At 37.0% G+C, this 20,194-nt stretch overlaps 1 protein-coding gene across 18 annotated transcripts in view; it reads left to right on the top strand.

Moving 5' to 3' along the window:
* MGA (MAX dimerization protein MGA) overlaps positions 1-20,194 on the top strand; it is a 152,817-nt gene that overhangs the window by 118,680 nt on the left and 13,943 nt on the right. For 4 of the 18 annotated variants that reach the window (XM_033435717.2, XM_033435718.2, XM_033435721.2 and 1 more), the window contains exons 10-17: positions 3,383-3,609; positions 4,854-5,030; positions 5,641-5,713; positions 7,025-7,542; positions 9,761-10,058; positions 11,725-12,351; positions 15,611-15,901; positions 16,083-17,596. In XM_033435717.2, coding sequence (XP_033291608.1) covers positions 3,383-3,609; positions 4,854-5,030; positions 5,641-5,713; positions 7,025-7,542; positions 9,761-10,058; positions 11,725-12,351; positions 15,611-15,901; positions 16,083-17,596 — 3,725 coding nt within the window. Of the gene's footprint in view, positions 1-2,716; positions 3,363-3,382; positions 3,610-4,853; positions 5,031-5,640; positions 5,714-7,024; positions 7,543-9,760; positions 10,059-11,724; positions 12,352-15,610; positions 15,902-16,082; positions 17,597-20,194 lie in introns of those variants that run through there. The other 14 variants (XM_004273967.4, XM_049706662.1, XM_033435725.2 and 11 more) reach the window with 14 other exon arrangements.

Below are 20,194 nucleotides of genomic sequence, written 5' to 3'. Positions count from 1 at the left end.
GGATGGATTCAACCTTTTATTAATATATAATGTCCTTTGTCTCTTGCAACCTTTTTGATTTAATGTTTACTTTGTCTGATCTTGGTGTAGCCATCACTGTTCTCTTTTAGTTATTACTTAGATGGAATATCATTTTCCATCCTTTCACTTTCAACCTGTTTGTATCTTTGGCTCTCAAGTGAGTCTCTTGTACATTAAAAACGCGTGATTAAAAAAACGCATGATCCGTTCATCCGTTCATTTCATGCCCCGGTCCGGGAAGATCCCACATGCCTTGGAGCGGCTAGGCCCATGAGCCATGGCTGCTGAGCCTGCACGTCTGGAGCCTGTGCTCCGCAACGGGAGAGGCCACAACAATGAGAGGCCCACGTACAGGAAAAAAAAAAAAAAAAAGGTTGAAAATGTCTTCAAAATAAGAGGGAGATGAATATAGTATGCTGATTATTAGCACAGCAGTTTTCTCGGACTTGCATGTCTAACACTTCATTTATGGAGCAAGTATGTTGGGCACTGCTAGGAGTGAGAGGAGTTAAGATATAGATAATTAGTTTCTAAGTCCATCTGTAAAAGGTTACTGTCAGTTTGATGAAACAGGTATATGGTAATCATGTAGATATATATTGATGGTAATTTTAAGTGCCACAGTAACAAAAGTGCCATGTGTTTTAAGTGTCATGAACAAAAGTCTTATCGAGAACTCAGAAGACAGAGTGATAACGCTAGGGAACCTCGGGAAGATAGTGTATTTTAGAAGGCATTTGAATAGAAATGAGGGGATATTAATTCTTTCTTGAAACAGGTTTCTGTGAATATATGCTACTCTGGTTCTCCCCTTATCCTGCCTTTGCTAGTAGCTCCCTTTATCTGGGTTTCAGATGAAGGGGTACGAGTATCTCTAGTGTATTGTGAGGGGAGCAGAGAAGTGCTCTATCTTGTATTCCAGGCTGTGTAAAGGAATCAAGTGGACAGCGGGCTAATGTAGTGTGAGGAAGTGGACTGTTGTTTTGGCCCTTGTGTGGAGCTGTCCATTTTCATGGCTTCAGGTGTAGTCTCTGCCAATGACAGTCCTAATTTTTATTGCTTACCCTACTTGGCTATGTTGCTGTCACTCCCATCTTACATGTCCTAAACAGAACTCAATTCAGTAGGTTTTGTGAACTCTCCTATTTATTGGAACCACCATTTTCCCTCTTATCCACAATTGAAACTTTAGCGTTGTCTTTGATTCTCTATGAGGAATTAGGACGTTTTCAGACATTTTAAGAGGGTTTCTTCTGAAGTATTGTATATTTAGGAGTTATTATTTTCAAAAGAAAAAAAGATGAGAAAGGTTCTTTACTTATTATAATCATTAGTTTATGGAGGCTTAGAAAATCGTTGAAACATGATTAAGGGAGGTAAGACAATAGTACTTGACCTGTCTGAAGGCTTTTATTTTTGTAGTAGAATTAATATGTGTGTGAAATAATTTGTAAAACTAGACAATAAAGCTTTAACCAAATGAGTGGTAGAGGCTCTATATACACCACCTTCATTGTAAGGTCATCCCTGGTTACCCTTTTATTATTGTTATTACTACTTTTAAGAGTTTTTTTTTTTTGATGTGGACCTTTTTTTTTTTAAGTCTTTATTTGTTACAGTATTGCTTCTGTTTTATGTTTTGGGTTTTTTTTTGGCCATGAGGCATGTGGGATCATAGTTCCCTGACCAGGGATTGAACCTGCACCCCCTGCATTGGAAGGCAAAGTCTTAATCACTGGACTGCCAGGGAAGTCTCCCTGGTTACCCTTTTCAAAATTGCAACACTCCCCCTCAAAATACATACTCCCTAAACATACTGTTTACTTCTCTCTGCTTTGTTTTTTTCTCGTAAGCACTTATCAAAATCCAACATATTTTCATTATTTGTCTTGTTTATTGCCTGCCTTACCCTCTTCCCTCCAATTTAAATGTAAGCTCCATAAAGGCAGGGGTTTTTGTCAGTTTTGTTCATTACTGTATCTACAAAGTCTGATACATAGTGAACATTTAAATATTTGAATACATGAATGAATACTAGGGTTTAACCAGCCTTTGTGAATTATGTGATAAATAAGGTAAGTTATAAAAGTTGGTTAACAGAGACTGCTAAGTAGCTAATTAATTGGCCCAATCACATTCTAGCTCTGAAGGTTTTTTCCTCCCTATTTTAAGCCTTTATTCAGTATTTTGTGGTTATGCTCTGAATGATGTTAGCCTTAGGAGACTTCGGGGCAAAATTGTTCTTTACTAGTTGGGTCTTAATGTTCAGAGCAGGTGTACTTCTTATGAAATCAGGTAGCGGTTTGGATACTGCTTTGTTATAAAAGATTAAGTGTCTGATTAAGTGTCAGTTGCTGCGTAGTCACATTTTATGTGACTTTAGGCATAGATTTTGGGTCTTTGGTTCAGAATCAGCTATATCCTCTCAGAGCACTGACTATTGAAATTCAAAAAACAAGGTTTGCTTCTCTGTCTTCTTGATGGGATTGGGCAGTTTGCTTTAAGAATAAAGCCAGCAGCATATTAACCTAGATCCTCCATTTAATTTGGTTAAATAATCAATGCATATTTTCCTTTCTGTAGAACTTGTTGATAGTATGATTTCATCTCAGTCAGGTTTCATTGCTTTTGTATTAAATGTATTTTTGCTCCTGTGCTGAGTTCAGGCTAACTTTTGAATACAATTTGTCATCAGAAGGCAACAGTAACAGCTCTGGAGCCAGATTGACTGGGTTTGATCCTGCTTTTGCCTCTTACTGATGGACTTGCCTGAACCTCAGCTTCTGCAAAATGGGAATAATAATACCTCAAGGACTATTGTTACAGTTACATGATTTAAAACATATGAAGTGCTTAGAGTCTGTACATAGTAAGGTTCAATAAATATTTGTTATTTGTAAAATTAAAAACTGTAGTATAGAATGATTACCTTTCCAAGATACTAGAGGAAGTCTCTTCTGACCATGTTAAATATAATAGCATCTCCTGTTAACTCTTCATCCTTTATTTACCCAGCTATATTGTTCAACGGTGCTCTTCTTACTTGATACTATATGTTTATTAGTTTGTTTTCTCCTATGGGTTATAAACTCTGAAGGCAAGAACTTTGTTTTAGTCATAGCTGTTTTCACTCCAGTGTCTAAAACAGTATGTGATTTATAATAGGTATTCAACAAATATTTGGTTAATAGATGAATGAATTAAGGTGCATGAGGGCAACTAAAGGTTTTCTTAGGGGGCATCTGTTTGATTATTTTAATGAGTTGGTGCTTTTTATGAGGAGTGTATTTTGTTTTGGCAATGCCGCAGTGAACTTTTGTTGCCAAAGGCATCTAACAATCTTACCCTTCTTTTTGTTAAGCTATATGTGAAACAGAGCCTGAACAGCCTGTTCGACATTACCCATTATGGGTGAAAGTAGAAGGTGAAGTAGATCCAGAGCCAGTTTATATCCCAACGCCTTCTGTCATTGAGCCTATGAAACCATTGTTGTTGCCTCAGCCAGAAGTTTTATCTACTACTGTAAAGGGCAAACTGCTCACTGGAATTAAACCTGCAAGGGCATATACTCCCAAACCCAATCCTGTGGTAAGCTTGGTGTTAACATCTTTTATTGAAAGTTACAAAAATCATTTGTAAAGTTGATGGGTTTCAACCAGATTTTTGGTTTGTATTCTGTGAATCATGGTGCTTTCAGGTAATATGTCTGCAAGCCATTTCCCTTTCTGATTTAGTCAGTTTAATTGATGGCACTTTAAAAAATGTCATTAAAAGTAGAGTGAATAGTAGTATGGTTGACCCTTGAGCAATACAGGGGTTAAGAGTGTGGACCCTCTGTGCAGTCAAAAGTCTGCATATAACGTTACATTTAACCCTCTGTGTCCATAATTCTGCATGTGTGGATTCAGCCAACCGAGGATCATGTAGTACTGTAGTATTTACTGTTGACGAAAAGGTGTGTAAGTGGACCTGTGCAGGATTACTGTAATTCTTAAAGATAGCCAAATCTCTCTTTAGAAGGATCATATAAAGATGGGCCTTTTTTTTTTTTAAACGTGACTTGCAAAAGGTACTCTTATTCCTGTAGTATAGAATATTGAGTGATTAAGATGTATGTAGTACACGTTATTAGAAAAGCATTAGGGAGAAGGTTTAAAAAATTACTGTGATCTTTTTAAAGCAAATTTCTTTATATACAGTAAAGTTCAAGATTTAAAATAACGTTTGCATGACCAGATGAAGATGATAGGTAAAAGAGCTGATGCTTCTCTTGTGTTAATAGCTTAAGCATATCTGATTATTAATAAATCCATTTCAGTCTTTACAGTCCATTAAATTGAAGAAGATCTTTTAGTGCAGTGCTATTCAGTGTGGTCTCGTACAGTGCTGATCTATAACTGTTTGTTATTAGTCTGTGATGAAATAAGTATCGAAAATGAGAGTAGATGTTGAGAAACTTTTGCTACAAGTTGATAGAGAAATTTTTATCTATTAAATCTAATACTGAAAGACCTGGCCTTTATTTTTCTGGTAATTTATTTTACAAAAGTTTCAGTCTGTGTGTGACAGGTAATTAAGAAATTTATCCTTCACTGCAGATAATTTGAGAAGCACTGCTCTGGTGTGCTGAATTTTCTTGAAAGAGAACCAGATCCTTTCTAACTGCCCCAAGATTCAGCACATACAAACTGTAATTGTACTATTTAACTTTAAAGTTTGCATTAAATTTTTTAAGTGTTGTAATAGAAGCAAAGATTAAACATCCTTTTCCTTTGGGAGTCCCAGAGACTTTTCCCCAGTGTTTGGAATGTTTTGTTGTATGAAACTTACAGATTCGGGAAGAAGACAAGGATCCAGTCTACTTGTACTTTGAAAGTATGATGACTTGTGCCCGAGTTCGAGTGTATGAACGAAAACAAGAGGAACAGAGACAACCATCACCATCACCATCACCATCGTTTCAGCAGCAGGGCTCATGTCATTCTAGTCCTGAGAACTGTAGTGTAAAGGTGAATTACTTATTGCGTAGATTTTTCTTTTTAACTTCCGATTCCCTGTTGCTGGTATTAGAATTTGCATTACTATTGGAATAATTTGAAATAATTCTGAACGGCAGAGAAGGTTTACATAATGTGTCTATCAATTTATATGTTTCTCTGCATGCCTATTCTAGAGAATATTCCCTTAAGGTCATTAAAAGTATTCTTTCTGATGTTGGAGTAACTTTTAAAAGTTTAAACATTTTTGGTTTTAATTAATGTGATTATTAGTATTTGCATCTTTCCACATTGGTGAATTTTCTAAATAACTGAAACTTGTTTCATTAAACATCAAATATTTTTCCTTCTTTACTAGAATTACACTATGAAGTGCACTGTTAATTCTTTCTTGGTAACTCAGTCACTGTCAAGGACATTAAACAGCAAGACTACTTGTTTTTACGGTTGTATAATATGATAGTAATGCACCTGTGCATGTGGATGTGAAGATGTTCTTTGAGCACTTTAATCTTTCTACCGTTTTAGGCTTCCTTGAGAAATTTAATTCTCATGTCCTAGTCTCTATTGATATTAAATATGTGTTGAATTGAAGTATTTTCTGTGTTACTCTCTTTGTCAGGAGCCAGATTCTGAACAGCAGCCCTTGAAACCAATCACCTGTGACCTGGAGGACGATTCTGATAAATCACAAGGTCAGAATGAAAACTAGGTCTTATCATTTGATAGTATTTATATTATATAGGTGTGGATTATACTAATAATGGGGGGAAATCAAAGCTACCAATCCAGAGCATGTCTACCTACCCTGTTTCTAGTTTTTGCTAAAAATAGAGATGATAGATAAGTTTTTTTCCAATTATTTGCTGTGTTTCTCACTCCTGTTCTAAGAAGTACAGTTTGTTGGTGTTGATATGGTATGTTGTTGCAAGAAACATTTAGGATGAAGTCAGTGATTTTTGTTTTTAAACTTCTTTGTATAAAAACCTCAGCAATATTGGCATCATTAGCTACTGAAATTTTCCCTGGTGTTCTCAATAGTTGCCACAGTTGGAGAAATACAGAGGGAGAAAGGAGGGAGTATTGCTGATTTATCTAGTAAAGGCTACTGCCAGAATTACTATGGTGAAGGGTAGTGTCTAGGGAGTTAACTATTTGTTTTTGGTTTTGCTCTTTAAAACTTCAGACATTTAAGCAGCAGTGCCTCCTAACTTTTTTTTAATGGCATGATAAACACAAAAAATGGTAATGTTGTTAGCACACCGGGGCAAGTGGAGGAAGCTACCTATTAACATGACCACCCTGAAGGCTGAGGGGATCTGTATCCTGACATCTGTAACTATAGCACATTGGTTGGGAGATTCTGCTATAGAAATCTAGCTAGTGAATATACATTTAGTTAATATGTTGCCATGAATATAAGCACACTTGAGTGGTTTTGCATAAAATGTAGAAGTGGAGCAATCATATCTAGAGATACAGAAGTAATTCAGAAGTATTTGCAGTGGAAACTAGAGATAGAGCTCACTTTTTTTTTTTTAAAAACCAAACACCATCTCTTTTGCTGCTGTTCTTTAGGGTTGACTTTACCCATCACATATTACAAAGCATCTTGCAAGTATCTTTGCTTTGCCCATATGGATAGCAAGTACACTATCCCAAATAAGCCTAACCTTGGTTATATACTTTGTTTGCAAGGTGATACTTTCTTAGGTAATAGTTAATGGCTTTTTAGGGCAGTCTTAAGAGGGACTCCCTTTTATTGAGAGCCCAGTGAGCAGAATAGTGAAGATTTTATAGTCTGATTATCTGGAATCTTTTTTTTCATGGAAAATTCCCAAATTATGAGTGTCAAATTACCACTGAAAGTACCTGGGAATGGGACACTGGGCAACTGTTGAATTTCTATGCCCCTGGCAGTTTCTGAGAACTCAGGAAAAATAAAAATTTTTCAAAGTTCAGTACAAAATTCTGTGATACAGAAATATCTTTCAATTCTTTATCAGAAAAGAGCTGGAAGTCTTCCTGCAATGAAGGGGAATCCTCTTCTACCTCCTATGTGCATCAGAGGTCACCTGGCGGTCCCACCAAACTGATAGAAATCATCTCAGACTGCAACTGGGAGGAGGATCGGAACAAGATTTTGAGCATCTTATCGCAGCACATCAATAGCAACATGCCACAGTCACTTAAGGTGGGCAGCTTCATCATTGAGTTGGCTTCTCAGCGAAAGAGCCGGGGTGAAAAGAATCCTCCTGTTTATTCTTCTCGTGTGAAAATCTCTATGCCATCATGTCAAGACCAAGATGATATGGCTGAGAAATCTGGATCAGAGACTCCTGACGGTCCATTATCCCCTGGGAAAATGGATGATATCTCTCCCGTGCAGACAGATGCCCTGGATTCAGTGAGGGAGAGATTACATGGAGGCAAAGGTCTGCCCTTTTATGCAGGGCTTTCTCCTGCAGGGAAGCTTGTGGCCTATAAACGTAAACCCAGTTCAAGCACATCTGGGCTTATCCAGGTGAGAATTATCTTTAATCTGGATGTAGCACCTTTTTATACTTAGGAAACACCTTGATTTTTCAGAACCCTTTGTGGGCCTTATATTACTTATCTTCACATTTCCTGGGAACTGGGTGACAAAATCATTACCTCTTTTTGTAATAGGCCTAGGTTAGATGCATACCTAGGGTGAATTTTTGGCACATTTACAAACAGAAAGGTAGAGTACTATATTGGCTTATAGTTTTCTTTCTAGTCTTCCTAGAAAGTTGCTCTTAAACTGTATTACCTGGACTGCAGTGATATTTTGACAGTCAAGCAAGGAGAGTAAGGGATTCAGTCTAGTTCTTGGGATTATTATTAGCAGACAGCTTTTAAAATAAACAAGGTGAAACTGACTTTTAAGATAGGCAGTATGTTTGGAAACTTGGGAGAAAATTTAAATTTAGAATGGTGTTATTCAAATACATAAATATAAAAATGAGCCACAATTTACTTATTTTTTCTTTATTTGATTCATAGAGTTTTTGCAGTCTAATCATTGTTGTAGGGCAAATATCTATATCCTTGCTGTTAAGTAATTCAGGCAGGTATATTAGTAAAATTATACTGGCATTAGAAAATCCTTTGGAAAGAAAAGTTCTGAGGTAAAATGTCACAGTCAAAAAGCTTTTCTCTTTTTGTTCAGTGACATATCAAATGCACTTTTATATCATAGTACCAAATGTGGGTTAGTGTCTGACTTTATTGCTAAGGTTACTTGACTTCACTAGCTCAACTGCTTCTCTGGGCTAAGGTCTGTTCCATTGTTATGACTGATCTACTTAATTAAAAACTTTCTGTTGCAGTTGCTATGTAACTGCTTCTGTTGATATTTCTTAAACTCTTAATGATGAGAAGAGTGTTTTCTCCTTGTTTCATTTATTGATTGATACTTTGAGAACAGAGACTTACCTGAGATCATTTCTAGTGAGATTAGACGCCCCTCAGATACAGTCATAGAAATTTTGTGTTCTCCTCTGTAGGACTCAGAAAGCCACTGTAAAATATGAACCTGCATAAGCAGTCAGGCCACTGTTATAAGGTATGCTTTGGGGGAGCTACTGAGTAGTGTTCAGAGCAAGTCCCAAAGGAGCAGATAGGGGTATCTGATCCAGACTCCACAGAACCTGGAAGACTATATAGTAAAGTTTACTTTAGGATGGAAAGATCGTATTCTTTGTATCAAACATGGGGCAAAGATATTCCTGATCTTTCTGGAAATAATAACAATTTTACTTAAGTAGCAAAGAGTAATTTTGTGTCTTAGAAGAGAGAGAAGCTTGGTGTAGCTATTCTCCTCACCAGTTCCCTATTAATTTAGAGAGTAGGATTTTCCCCACCTCACTCCACTCCCTCACCCCTTTAAATGATGGAAAAGAGAGACAGGAAAGGGTATCTCCTCTAGTCACTTAGCAATATGACATAGAGAACTTGGGTAAGAAACTTGGGAGGTTTTTGTTTTCTTTTTTTAAAAATGATTCTCATGCCTAAGATGGGGTGGTCTGTCAACTCAGGCAGTAGAGAAAAATCTTTACCTCATTCATTGATTCATTTTCTTCTGACAATTTAAAAAATTACTATGAGTTGCAACTAGCATTTATCTTGAGTCCAAGTTTTGTCCAAAAGATGAAGACAATTATCTTCAAAGTTGAGTTTTTTGAAAATTGAAAACTAAGGTGACTTTGTGGCTTAGGTATTTGTAACAGTGGCTTTCTCATAAGTTAAAGTAGACTCACCATATATTTTTCAAGTATGAAGGATGCTTATGAGAAGGGTTCATCATGCCACTGGTCTTGTCAGATTTCATGGAACACAGTTACTCATATTTTTTGCTGATGATTGTTAATAGCTTAACCAGAGTTGCATGTTGACAAGTAAAACAATTGGATGGTTTTCCTTAGATTTGACTGTATCTTACACATATCTAGGATGCAGGTATGATGAGTTTCTAAGATTCTCTGTTTCCAAACTACCAAAATGAAGGAGATGAGATTAGTTTAGAGTATCAGATGACAACATTTTTTTCCATCTCCTAAATACTCAGATTATACCAAATGGAAAAAGTCCATTTCTTTTTCCCTTTAAATCTGAAAAACAGACTTTTAAAACCTGGTAAAAATGAAACCCTTGTCAAGGGAGATGAGTTAGCAAGAGAATTTTATCTTTACAGAATTTCTCTTTGCCACTTGTTTCAGGTTAATGGTAAGAGTTACCCGCAGGCTAAGTTGCTATTGGGACAGATGGGGGCATTGCATCCAGCCAATAGGCTAGCTGCTTATATCACAGGCAGGTTGCGACCCTCAGTCCTGGACCTCTCAACCCTCAGTACTGTCATCTCCAAGGTAGCATCCAATGCCAAGGTGGCTGCATCCAGGAAACCACGTACCCTGTTGCCTTCAACATCCAATTCCAAAACGGCATCCTCCTCCAGCGCTACAACAAATCGCCCTGGGAAGAATCTGAAGGCATTTGTCCCGGCGAAAAGACCAATTGGTAAGTTGGACTGTATATACGTTTTCCAAAGGGTTGTAACCTGGTGCTGGGCCAGTGGATACAGATACGGGGGTTGTAAAACTTAGAGAAATATAGAAGTTGGCATTATTTTTTTTCTTGATGTCTATCTTGCCTGAATTTTTTAATTTTTTAGTAACTCTTCTGATGACCTACAATACTAGATGAACTGAATTTGAGTTAGTTTTACAGTTATTTCCAGACTTTTAGACTGGTTTTATTAATGTAGAAAAAGACTTAGGTTTTTAATTTTGTTTTTCAAAAGGGAAGATATATTCTTAAATACTTTCCCTAATTTACTATTTTTCCTATGAGGACTGGTGTTTTTGGTACCAGTCATATGTATGTTTCTTGAACCTAATGAAACCAAGGAGCTAGCAAAATCAAAGTGGGTTGAGTTAGTATTAGTCTTAGAGTAGAAGGCTCTTGTAAAATAGAATTTTGGAAACAGTGCTTTATTATATTCATCCCTGTTCTGTGAGTAAAAACCTCATTTGTTTAACATTGCAGTGCTAGAGTCTGTAAAAAATTACCTTCTTGAAATCATTTGTGTTTTAGCATTGAGAGTATATACAGTTGGTTTACTGGATTCCTCTTTTTGTTGTTTCAGATCTATTTAGGAATGTTAAGTAAAAATGTCATTTGCTCTATTTTTATTCCTCTAATAGGAAATTGAAATCTCTGGCTAAATGCTGGACTTGTGTGAAGATGGAGGATAGGCCTTGCCTTAAAAAGAACCCATTTTACCTCTTTCTTAAAAAGTAGCTTCAGTTGGTGATTTTTAAAAAAGATAGTCTTATCCTGCCCTCTTTTTTTTTTTTTTTTTTTTGGCGGTACGTGGGCCTCTCACTCTTGTGGCCTCTCCCGTTGCGGAGTACATGCTCCGGACGCGCAGGCTCAGCGGCCATGGCTCACGGGCCCAGCCACTCCACGGCATGTGGGATCTTCCCGGACCGGGGCATGAACCTGCGTCCCCTGCATCGGCAGGCGGACTCTCAACCATTGCGCCACCAGGGAAGCCCCCTGCCCTCTTTTAAAAAATGTCTTTATACATTTTAGAAAAATGCAAAACTTTACTGTCTTGTAAAAGGACAGCAATAAAGAGGTGGAGGTGCTGGGACAGGAGGAAGTGATGGAAAAAAGTTTTAAAATTAGAATTAGGAATACAGTTTCAACTTCTTATTTTCTTCATCTGTTTTTATTCATTCATTCAGAGAGCACACAGAGAAACAGTTGTATTAAGTTGGAAGCTAGGCAGAAATCCACACCCAGAGAGAAAGGGTATGGGCGTCCTTTCTAATGAGGAGGAGTGCAGTCTCTTCATCTGTTTCAGATGATGAAGTTGTGTGCTGCTGTACTGTCTTTTTAGTGTCCTGGCAATTTGATTATATTGCATAACCAAAAGAATTTCAGAAGGAACACCCAATTTCAATCCCTTTGTTAAAGTTAGAATTTTAAAGGTTTGGTTTGGGTGGAGAGGTGTGTTTGATTTCTGTGGGTGGAAATTGGCATGTGTAATGCAGGTAAGAAATTTCTTAATACCTGTAAGAAATTGACCCAGTGGTGCACAATATGTTGATAAACACAATCACTACAAGGATAAAATATGAGAACTGAAGATTTTTGACCAGCAAATTTTTATTTGCAGCGGCTCGACCCTCTCCTGGTGGTGTGTTCACACAGTTTGTGATGAGTAAAGTTGGAGCCCTGCAACAGAAGATACCTGGAGTTAGCACACCCCAACCCCTAACAGGGCCACAGAAGTTCAGTATCAGACCTTCTCCAGTAATGGTCGTCACACCTGTGGTTTCTTCTGAGCCAGTTCAGGTGTGCAGTCCTGTGACTGCTGCTGTCACTACTACCACCCCTCAAGTGTTTTTAGAGAATGTTACTGCTGTGACACCTGTGACTGCTATTTCTGACGTGGGAACTAAGGAAACTACTTATTCTTCTGGTGCCCCCACTGCAGGGGTTGTTGAGGTCTCTGAAACTAATACCAGCACCCTTGTAACACCTACCCAGTCTACAGCCACTGTGAACCTTATCAAAACGACTGGGATAACTACCCCTGTGGCTTCAGTTGCTTTTCCTAAGTCTTTGGTAGCATCTCCTCCAACCATAACTCTTCCTGTTGCTTCCACTGCCTCCACCTCCATAGTCGTGGTGACCACAGCTGCATCTTCCTCCATGGTGACCACACCAACTTCATCTCTGAGCTCTGTTCCCATTATACTCTCGGGAATTGATGGGAGTCCACCAGTGAGCCAGAGACCAGGTAAGGCCTAGATGTTACAAGCTGGTTTACTCAGCTGTTTATATAACTTTGTGGTTTTGATAGGATTATAGATATATCAGGTGTTTCTGCTATAACATGATACATATATTCCTAAAAATCATTACATTCTGCAAAACTGAACACTGAAAATAATAGAGCTTGTGGTAAAGATAGGGTTAGGACAATCACTGAAAATTCATGCAATTTTGTAACCAGAGCGCTAATAAAACCTGTAACTGGTACTTTAGAGATAAACAGCGTTGACAGATGGTTTAATGGGGCTAGAGATTTCTTCAGGAGATTAACGATATTCAAAAACATTAGAATGGAAATGCTGGCTGAAGAATACTGCATATGGGAGTGGAACTCTGAGCCAGTAGAGCAGCGTTAAGGTGGGCACAGGAGGAAGTGCAGCCTGTTGTGTGCTGAGAGCTGGGGGCGCATATCTCTGAGGAGGGAACCATATGTAGTTGTTCCCTGTTTTGGGGGTGGGAGGGCTGCTGCTTTATATTTAAAAAAGATTGGAGGGCTTCTGCTTCTGCTGCAGCCAAGCTGAGGGCCCTTTCTCTCCTCCTTGCTTAAGATTAAAATTCTAGGTCCTCTTTCTTAGTAAAAATCATTTATGAATCAGCCCAACTCCTATATACTACTGACATTATTCTCCTGCTTAATTACTATATGTAAACTGATTGAAATAGAAGTAAGGAGGCATATTTCTTTGTTCTGGACTCTGATATTTTATATGTTAAGTTTATAGTTAAAATGAAATTTTTTCTCTTGTTGGCTTAGTTTAAGTGAATTTGAAATAGGAATAGTTCAACACCTTGGTAATTTTTCTATCTTAATTCAACCAGCTAAAGCAAGTTGTTCTCGTAGTAGACTCTAAGAGGAATTACTGTGGAAAAGAGTATGAAAGACTTTGCAGGATTTAAGGGGGAATAAAATAGCCAACAGCAGTTCTGTCTTGGTAACTGATAGTTTTCCTACTAAATATTTTTGTCTTTAGGGGCATGGTCCAAATCCCTCTTGATATTTTAGGAAAGAAGTGATTTATAAATTGAAGTGCTGTTGAAAGGAAAAATGGATGACAGTATCAAATTTGTTGTCTTTTGCTACTTCCTGTAAATAAACATACCAAAAATGGCTAATATATAATTTCAAAAGTAAGATAGTTGTTGATGAAGCTGTTTTGATTTCCTGTGTATCTCAAGGTTCATATCTTGTCATATTTTAACTGGTCATGTCTTCTAAATCATGGATTCTAACCTTTCTTTATATTTTTAATTGTCATGAAACTGTAAAACAGTTTACCTTTTGTAGTTCATTGTCTCTCAGATTTCAGTCACTTGGAACATACATTCAGGTATTTTGCTCTGATTCCCATTGGTACTATCATACAATTGACATAATATTTTTATTTAAATCCAGTCATTTGTTCACTTAAATGTACTTTTAAAAGGAGCAGTATTACTGTTATTGGAAACCAACATTACTTGCCAAAATAGAGGGTAGCCTCATAAATAAATACACTGAAACAATAATAAAAAGTATCAAATACTAGCCAGCTACTGTAAGTTCTTAACATGTGGCTTGCTATTTCTCTTAATGAAGAAAGTTAGAAAACGTTGGCATAATATTAAAGACATAATATCAAAGACTGGTAATTTCTTCTGTATTTTAATCAAAAGATTAAAATGCTGACAATGTGATATGGTGTTATTCTATATCCACCTACCACCTAAAAGTGTCTTCTGTAATACTACTTGAGGAAATACTAATGTTAACAGATTTTCTTACCTGCTCTTTTATAAATGGAGCTGACTCAAATCACTGCCAACTTCTAAGGAAGTGTATAATTTTGTTATAGGTTCATAAAGTAGATCTCAACTTTGGTATTTAGACAACTCTGACTTTTTCATTTGACTTTCCTTCTTTTTGTCTTTCCCGTCTTCCCCTCTCACGCATATTAATAAGTAATCACATATTTAGTGTGTGTATTAAAGGCCGCTTTTGGAGTTATTTGGTTTTGAATCACTCTCTAAAATTTAATGTGAATAGAAATGTTCAGGAAATTAAGAATGCTTTAACATGTTTCTTAATTCACATAAGATAGATGAATTTGTTTTAAGTTGCACACTATTTTTCATAAACAGTTTGGTCTTTGTGTTTTATTTCATTTTCAAAAGTAGTCATGGATCTTCTATATATAATTTATCATGTAAATCTTAGGAGCTTCACTTTGTTTTAGAAATTTGATATGTTTTTTGGGCAGAGTACCTATCTGATAGAATATCACATATTAAAATCTTTGTTTTGTTTGGCTTGTTGATTTTTATATTTAGTGACAAACTGATGAAAAATTTTATTTAATAATGTTTAAAAAAAAGGGGTAATTGGAAATAATAATGTTAAAGAAGTTCAGTAATTTGAATGGTAATGTTAGACCACTTTCATTTATGCTTACTATTACGTTATTCCTTCCTCTTTATTCCTGTGACCCAAAACCTAGCTGTAGATTACTCATATTATTTTTTTTCATGTCCTTAGTATTTTCTTCCAGACATTAAAGTGAATCTTTAGGTACTATTAATATTTTGAAATTTCTTTTAATTCACATCTTCTGCATTAAATTTCTGCTTTTTCTGTTTGTTTTAAAACTATCTTTTGCCTCTTCCTAACCAGGCTTTATTTCCCTGCTTCTTTGATGTCTCTTAATTTCATTCCATTTTTTGGGGGTATGTATTTTTTTTCCTTCTGAAAAATAATTTCCACAAATCTTTATGCTTTGCTTATTTATCAGTGAATTTTACAAGCCAAGAAGTTTTTAGTACTTTGTGATTTTTAGTCCTTGAAAGACCTGTGAAACTAAGTCATAAGTCTATTAAGTGTTAACAGCCTGAATTTTTAAGTTGAACAAGAGAATTTTATCTTGAACTTTAATGAGAACCAGGTTAAGAGGCCATGTTTTTCATTAGGCAGAAGTGTTATCTCTTTAAATGCACCTCTTGACAATTGATACTTTCTTTTTTACCAATCTAAATGTAAGGCCCTGCAATGTCTGGCTAATACTTAGGTTTAAAGTAAATTGTCTCAGCCATAAGACTAGTAAGTAGTGTATCATGGACGGACAGGATTTTAGCAACTCTGTAGTTTAAAGTAGAAGTTATATGTAGCATGGTTAGATCCTATGTCATAATTATTTTTTCCCAAGTATTAAAGGGAAATTCTGATACTATGTTTCCCATTTCCTGTTTTTCAGAAAATGCTCCTCAGATTCCAGTGGCTACTCCACAGGTCTCTCCTAACACAGTGAAACGTGCTGGACCTCGATTGTTGTTGATTCCAGTGCAGCAGGGTTCTCCTACTCTTAGACCTGTCCCAAACACACAACTTCAGGGACATCGGATGGTCTTGCAGCCTGTTAGGAGCCCAAGTGGAATGAACCTGTTCAGGCACCCTAATGGGCAGATTGTCCAGCTCCTCCCTTTGCATCAGCTTCGAGGCTCTAATACCCAGCCCAACTTACAGCCTGTCATGTTTCGGAACCCAGGTATAAAATTAGAGATATTTCTGATAAGTTTCTCTTTTCTTGAATCATTTGGTCATATGGTATGTTAATACACCAGGATTGGTCTTCTTAGTGTCTTGGAATCACCTGTTAGAAAAGAAATGCATACTTTGGAAGTCTTGCTTTGGGCAGTGGTGATTTAAAATGTTCTTTTTCTTACCAGGGTCTGTGATGGGAATCCGGTTACCCACTCCTTCCAAACCTTCAGAGACTCCACCATCTTCTGCTTCATCCTCCTCTTTCTCTGTTATGAATCCTGTAATTCAGACTGTTGGGTCTTCTCCAGCAATGAATGTTATCACTCAGGCACCATCATTGCTTTCTTCTGGACCTAGTTTTGTGTCTCAGTCTGGTACATTGACTCTGAGGATTTCCCCTCCTGAACCACAAAGCTTTGCAAGCAAAACAGGCTCTGAAACCAAAATAACCTATAGTTCAGGAGGGCAGCCTGTTGGTACAGCCAGTCTTATTCCTCTCCAGTCTGGTAGTTTTGCCTTGTTGCAGCTCCCAGGACAAAAGCCTGTTCCCAGCTCCATTCTTCAGCATGTTGCTTCACTTCAGATGAAAAGAGAATCTCAGAATGCAGACCAAAAAGATGAAACAAGCTTTTTAAAAAGAGAACAGGAAACTAAGAAGGCCCTGCAGTCAGGAGGAGAAGCTATAGACCCTGAGGCTAATATAATAAAGCAAAACTCAGGAGCTACTGTCTCAGAAGAAACTCTGAATGATTCCTTGGAAGATGGGGGTGATCATTTAGATGAAGAATCCCTTACAGAAGAACGTCCTGCAACTGTTAAACCTTCTCAGCATGCCTATAGCACTGGCTCACACACAGGTGAAGACTATAAAAATGTTGATGAAGAGTATGGGATTAGGAATCATAACAGTTCCAAAGAAAAACTGACTGTTCTGGAAGTTAAGACCATTTCTGGAAGAGCCAGTAATATGACAGTCCAAAGTGTGAGTAATGTGCAGCTTAAAAAACTTGATGTGAAAGTGGAACAGCAGAAAGGCTTAGACAATCCAGGGGAAAAATCAAATGAATTTCCAATTATCTCTAAAGAAGAAAGTAAACTTGAATTTTCAGGGAGCAGAGTTGTGGAGCAGCAATCTAATCCAAAGCCAGAGGCCAAGGAGAAGGGATGTGGAGATTCTCTGGAGAAGGACAGCATTAGGGAGAGGTGGAGAAAACACCTAAAGGGCCCTTTGACCCAGAAATGTGTTAGAACTTCACAAGAATGCAAGAAAGAGACAGATGAGCAGTTAATTAAAGAAACAGAAACTTGTCAGGAAAATTCAGATGTGTTTCAACAAGAACACGGCATCTCTGATTTACTTGGAAAAAGTGGAACTACTGAGAATGCCAGAATTTTAAAAACTGAATGTGATTCTTGGAGTAGGATTTCTAGTCCTGCAGCCTTCTCCATATTTCCTAGGAGAGCTACCAAAGGGAGCAGAGGGGAAGGACATTTTCAAGGTCACTTACTGCTATCAGGAGAACAGATAAAACCAAAGCAAGAGAAGAAGGGTGGGAGAAGCAGTGCTGACTTCACTGTTTTGGATTTGGAAGAGGATGATGAGGAAGATGAGAATGAGAAAACCGATGATTCTATTGATGAGATTGTGGATGTTGTTTCTGACTACCAGAGTGAGGAGGTTGATGATGTAGAAAAGGTGGTGAGCCCATTTTTGTTGTGACTGAAACCTCAAGAATTTAAATGATTCATTAGAGACAGTAGTTTTTCCAGAAGATCACTAAGACCTGATACATTGATTTGGATGCCTAGGTTTAGATCATGATTAAATGACTTTGTAGTTTTTGGGCTGTGTCAGTCAGGTAACATTTATTGAGCTTATATTGAGCTTTGAGACTTGTCTGATATTATAGGAAGGCTGAGTTAAGCCTTAGGGGGATAGATGCTTGAGAGTCCCTATCAAATTAGGTTTTTTTTTAAAGAAAAAGTCTGAAACCACTACTCCCATTCAGTCTCAGTTTCTTTGACATTTTGTATGTGAAGTGATCGTAGCTTATCTGGTAGATATATATAAGAAACAGGGAATAGGCAGCCTTAGAACTGGAAGATAATTTATCTACCTGCATTTATAGAGATGTTTTTCTTTTTGGAGAGAAACGAAAAATACTATTTAATATTTTAATACAACCCTGCCTAAAGTTGTTTTTAATCATCTCCTAAAATTAGTGTCTAGAATTTGTATTCTGAACTTTGGTCATCTTCCTTTGTAATTTGACCTTTCTAATTTATATTTTTCTGAAGCCATTTTTTAGACTTTTATTTAGGGTTGTATTTGCTGAACTAAGTAACTTGAGAGTCAGATATGATATAGGGCAGGAGTTGGGCAAACTTTTTTTGTAAAGGGCCAGATTGTAAATATTTTAGACTTTGCAGGCTAGATGACTTGCTCTTGCAACTACTCAACTGCTGTTGTAGAGTGAAAGCAGCCATAAGCAATAGTAACTGAATGAGTGTGGCTGTGTTCCAATAAAACTTTATTTACAAAAACAGATGGCAGGCTGTGGTTTGCCGACCCCTGACCTGGGGTCTGATGTAAAACATAAGGAGGTGATAGCCAGCTGCCTGTGGGGTGCCTTGAGATCTAAATTGTGTCCCTCTCTTCAGGAGCAGATAATACAATGATTGTCATGCCTGGCAGTTTTAGAATCTCACTTCCTTGAGATTCATTCATTCCCTGTGTTACCTGGTCCTTCTCTGTTAATGCCTAACTAACTGCCTTACGGAGATAAAATATAGCAAAAAGATTCATATTTTAAACCTCGAAAATGTTTAAATATTCTAACGTTCCTATGTTGGTTATCTCTGTACCTCACCTGTCTCATTTATAAAATGAGGCTCTAGCTCTACAGTTGGATGATTCTACACGCATTTGCCTCACATTCTGTCTATAACCTAATCTTTTTTGAGGACTTATGTCTATAGGTAGTTTAGGAGTTAGATTGCAGATCTTCTTGCACTTTTTGCAGGGTCTTTCGTTGTAAGTCAGCCTAGGTAAGCATCAGACCAAAAACAGTCCAACTTTATTTTAATTTTAATTTAAAAAATTTTTCCATTATGGTTTATTACAGGGTATTGAATATAGTTCCCTGTGCTATACAGTAAGACCTTGTTGTTTATCCATTCTGTATATAGTTTGCATCTGCTAATCCCAAACTCCCAATCCATCCCTCTCCCCACACCTCCTGCCCCTTGGCAACCACAGGTCAAAAACAGTCCAGCTTTAAAATCAGTGAAAACTATTGCTATCAGTAGAACTGACTTAATGGAACCTTTAGTGTTTCTTAGTCATACAGCGTGGCATTGCTTGAATTTCCTAATAGGGAATCTGACAGGTACACTGGCCTTTTAAAACTAAGGACATTCACATCTAAATTCTACATTGTATTTATGTTTATGTCTGACACCTATGATAACTTTATACCTGTGATTAGCATTATATTGGAATAGTGTAAGGAAAGTTGTGAGTAGCCTTTTTAAGTCTTCTCTGATGAAGTTTATTGGATATTATTTATAAAGCCTGCAATTAAAGCCACGCAGTACACATTCTTCAGTTTAAATATGGTAAAGCATCTACCTACATTACTATTCAAACCCTTGGGGTTCTGTTGATTTAGCTTCCTAACGTTAATTTTAATATCCATTGTTTATATTTAATACACATTATTTAGATGATGTTTAAATTGGGGATCATGAACGATGACTTGCATCATTTATGTCCTTTAGCCTTAGGGAGCCTGTAATTTGGGGGTAAGTAGTTTTTCCAGCAAGTTTAAACATAGAATTAATAAGGTGATGGGGATGCTTCATTTTGAGTTGTGCCTCTCTGGTACAGTACAATTACAGATAATGTATTCTCTGTTTGGTTTCTGGCATAGTAAAACACTACTTTTAAAGGTGGACTTAAAAGTATCTGCATATCCCATAATCCATATAGTCTACTGTTATAAATATACAGTGAGTTTCTGTGGTGGGTGCTCAATAAATGCTTACTGATTGACTCATATTTTGGTATAATAAGTACAGCAAGCCTGGGCTTCTTTGGTATCTGAAATTCTTCAAAAGCTCTCATTCTGTAGGATTGAGAGACTTAGAAGACTGTCTGGGCTATAATCTGTTTCCATATCTGCCTTGAATATGTTTCTGTGGGTGTTTAATATGGGATTAACCATGAAGCACTCAAACTAGAATCTGAATTTTTCTTCTTTCTACCTTCTTCCTCACCAAATTCTATTTTACTGCT

This window comes from Orcinus orca, chromosome 2, assembly GCF_937001465.1.
Source record: "Orcinus orca chromosome 2, mOrcOrc1.1, whole genome shotgun sequence".
In the NCBI taxonomy this organism is placed as follows: Eukaryota; Metazoa; Chordata; class Mammalia; order Artiodactyla; family Delphinidae; genus Orcinus; species Orcinus orca.
This window is presented reverse-complemented; position numbering and strand designations above follow the sequence as displayed.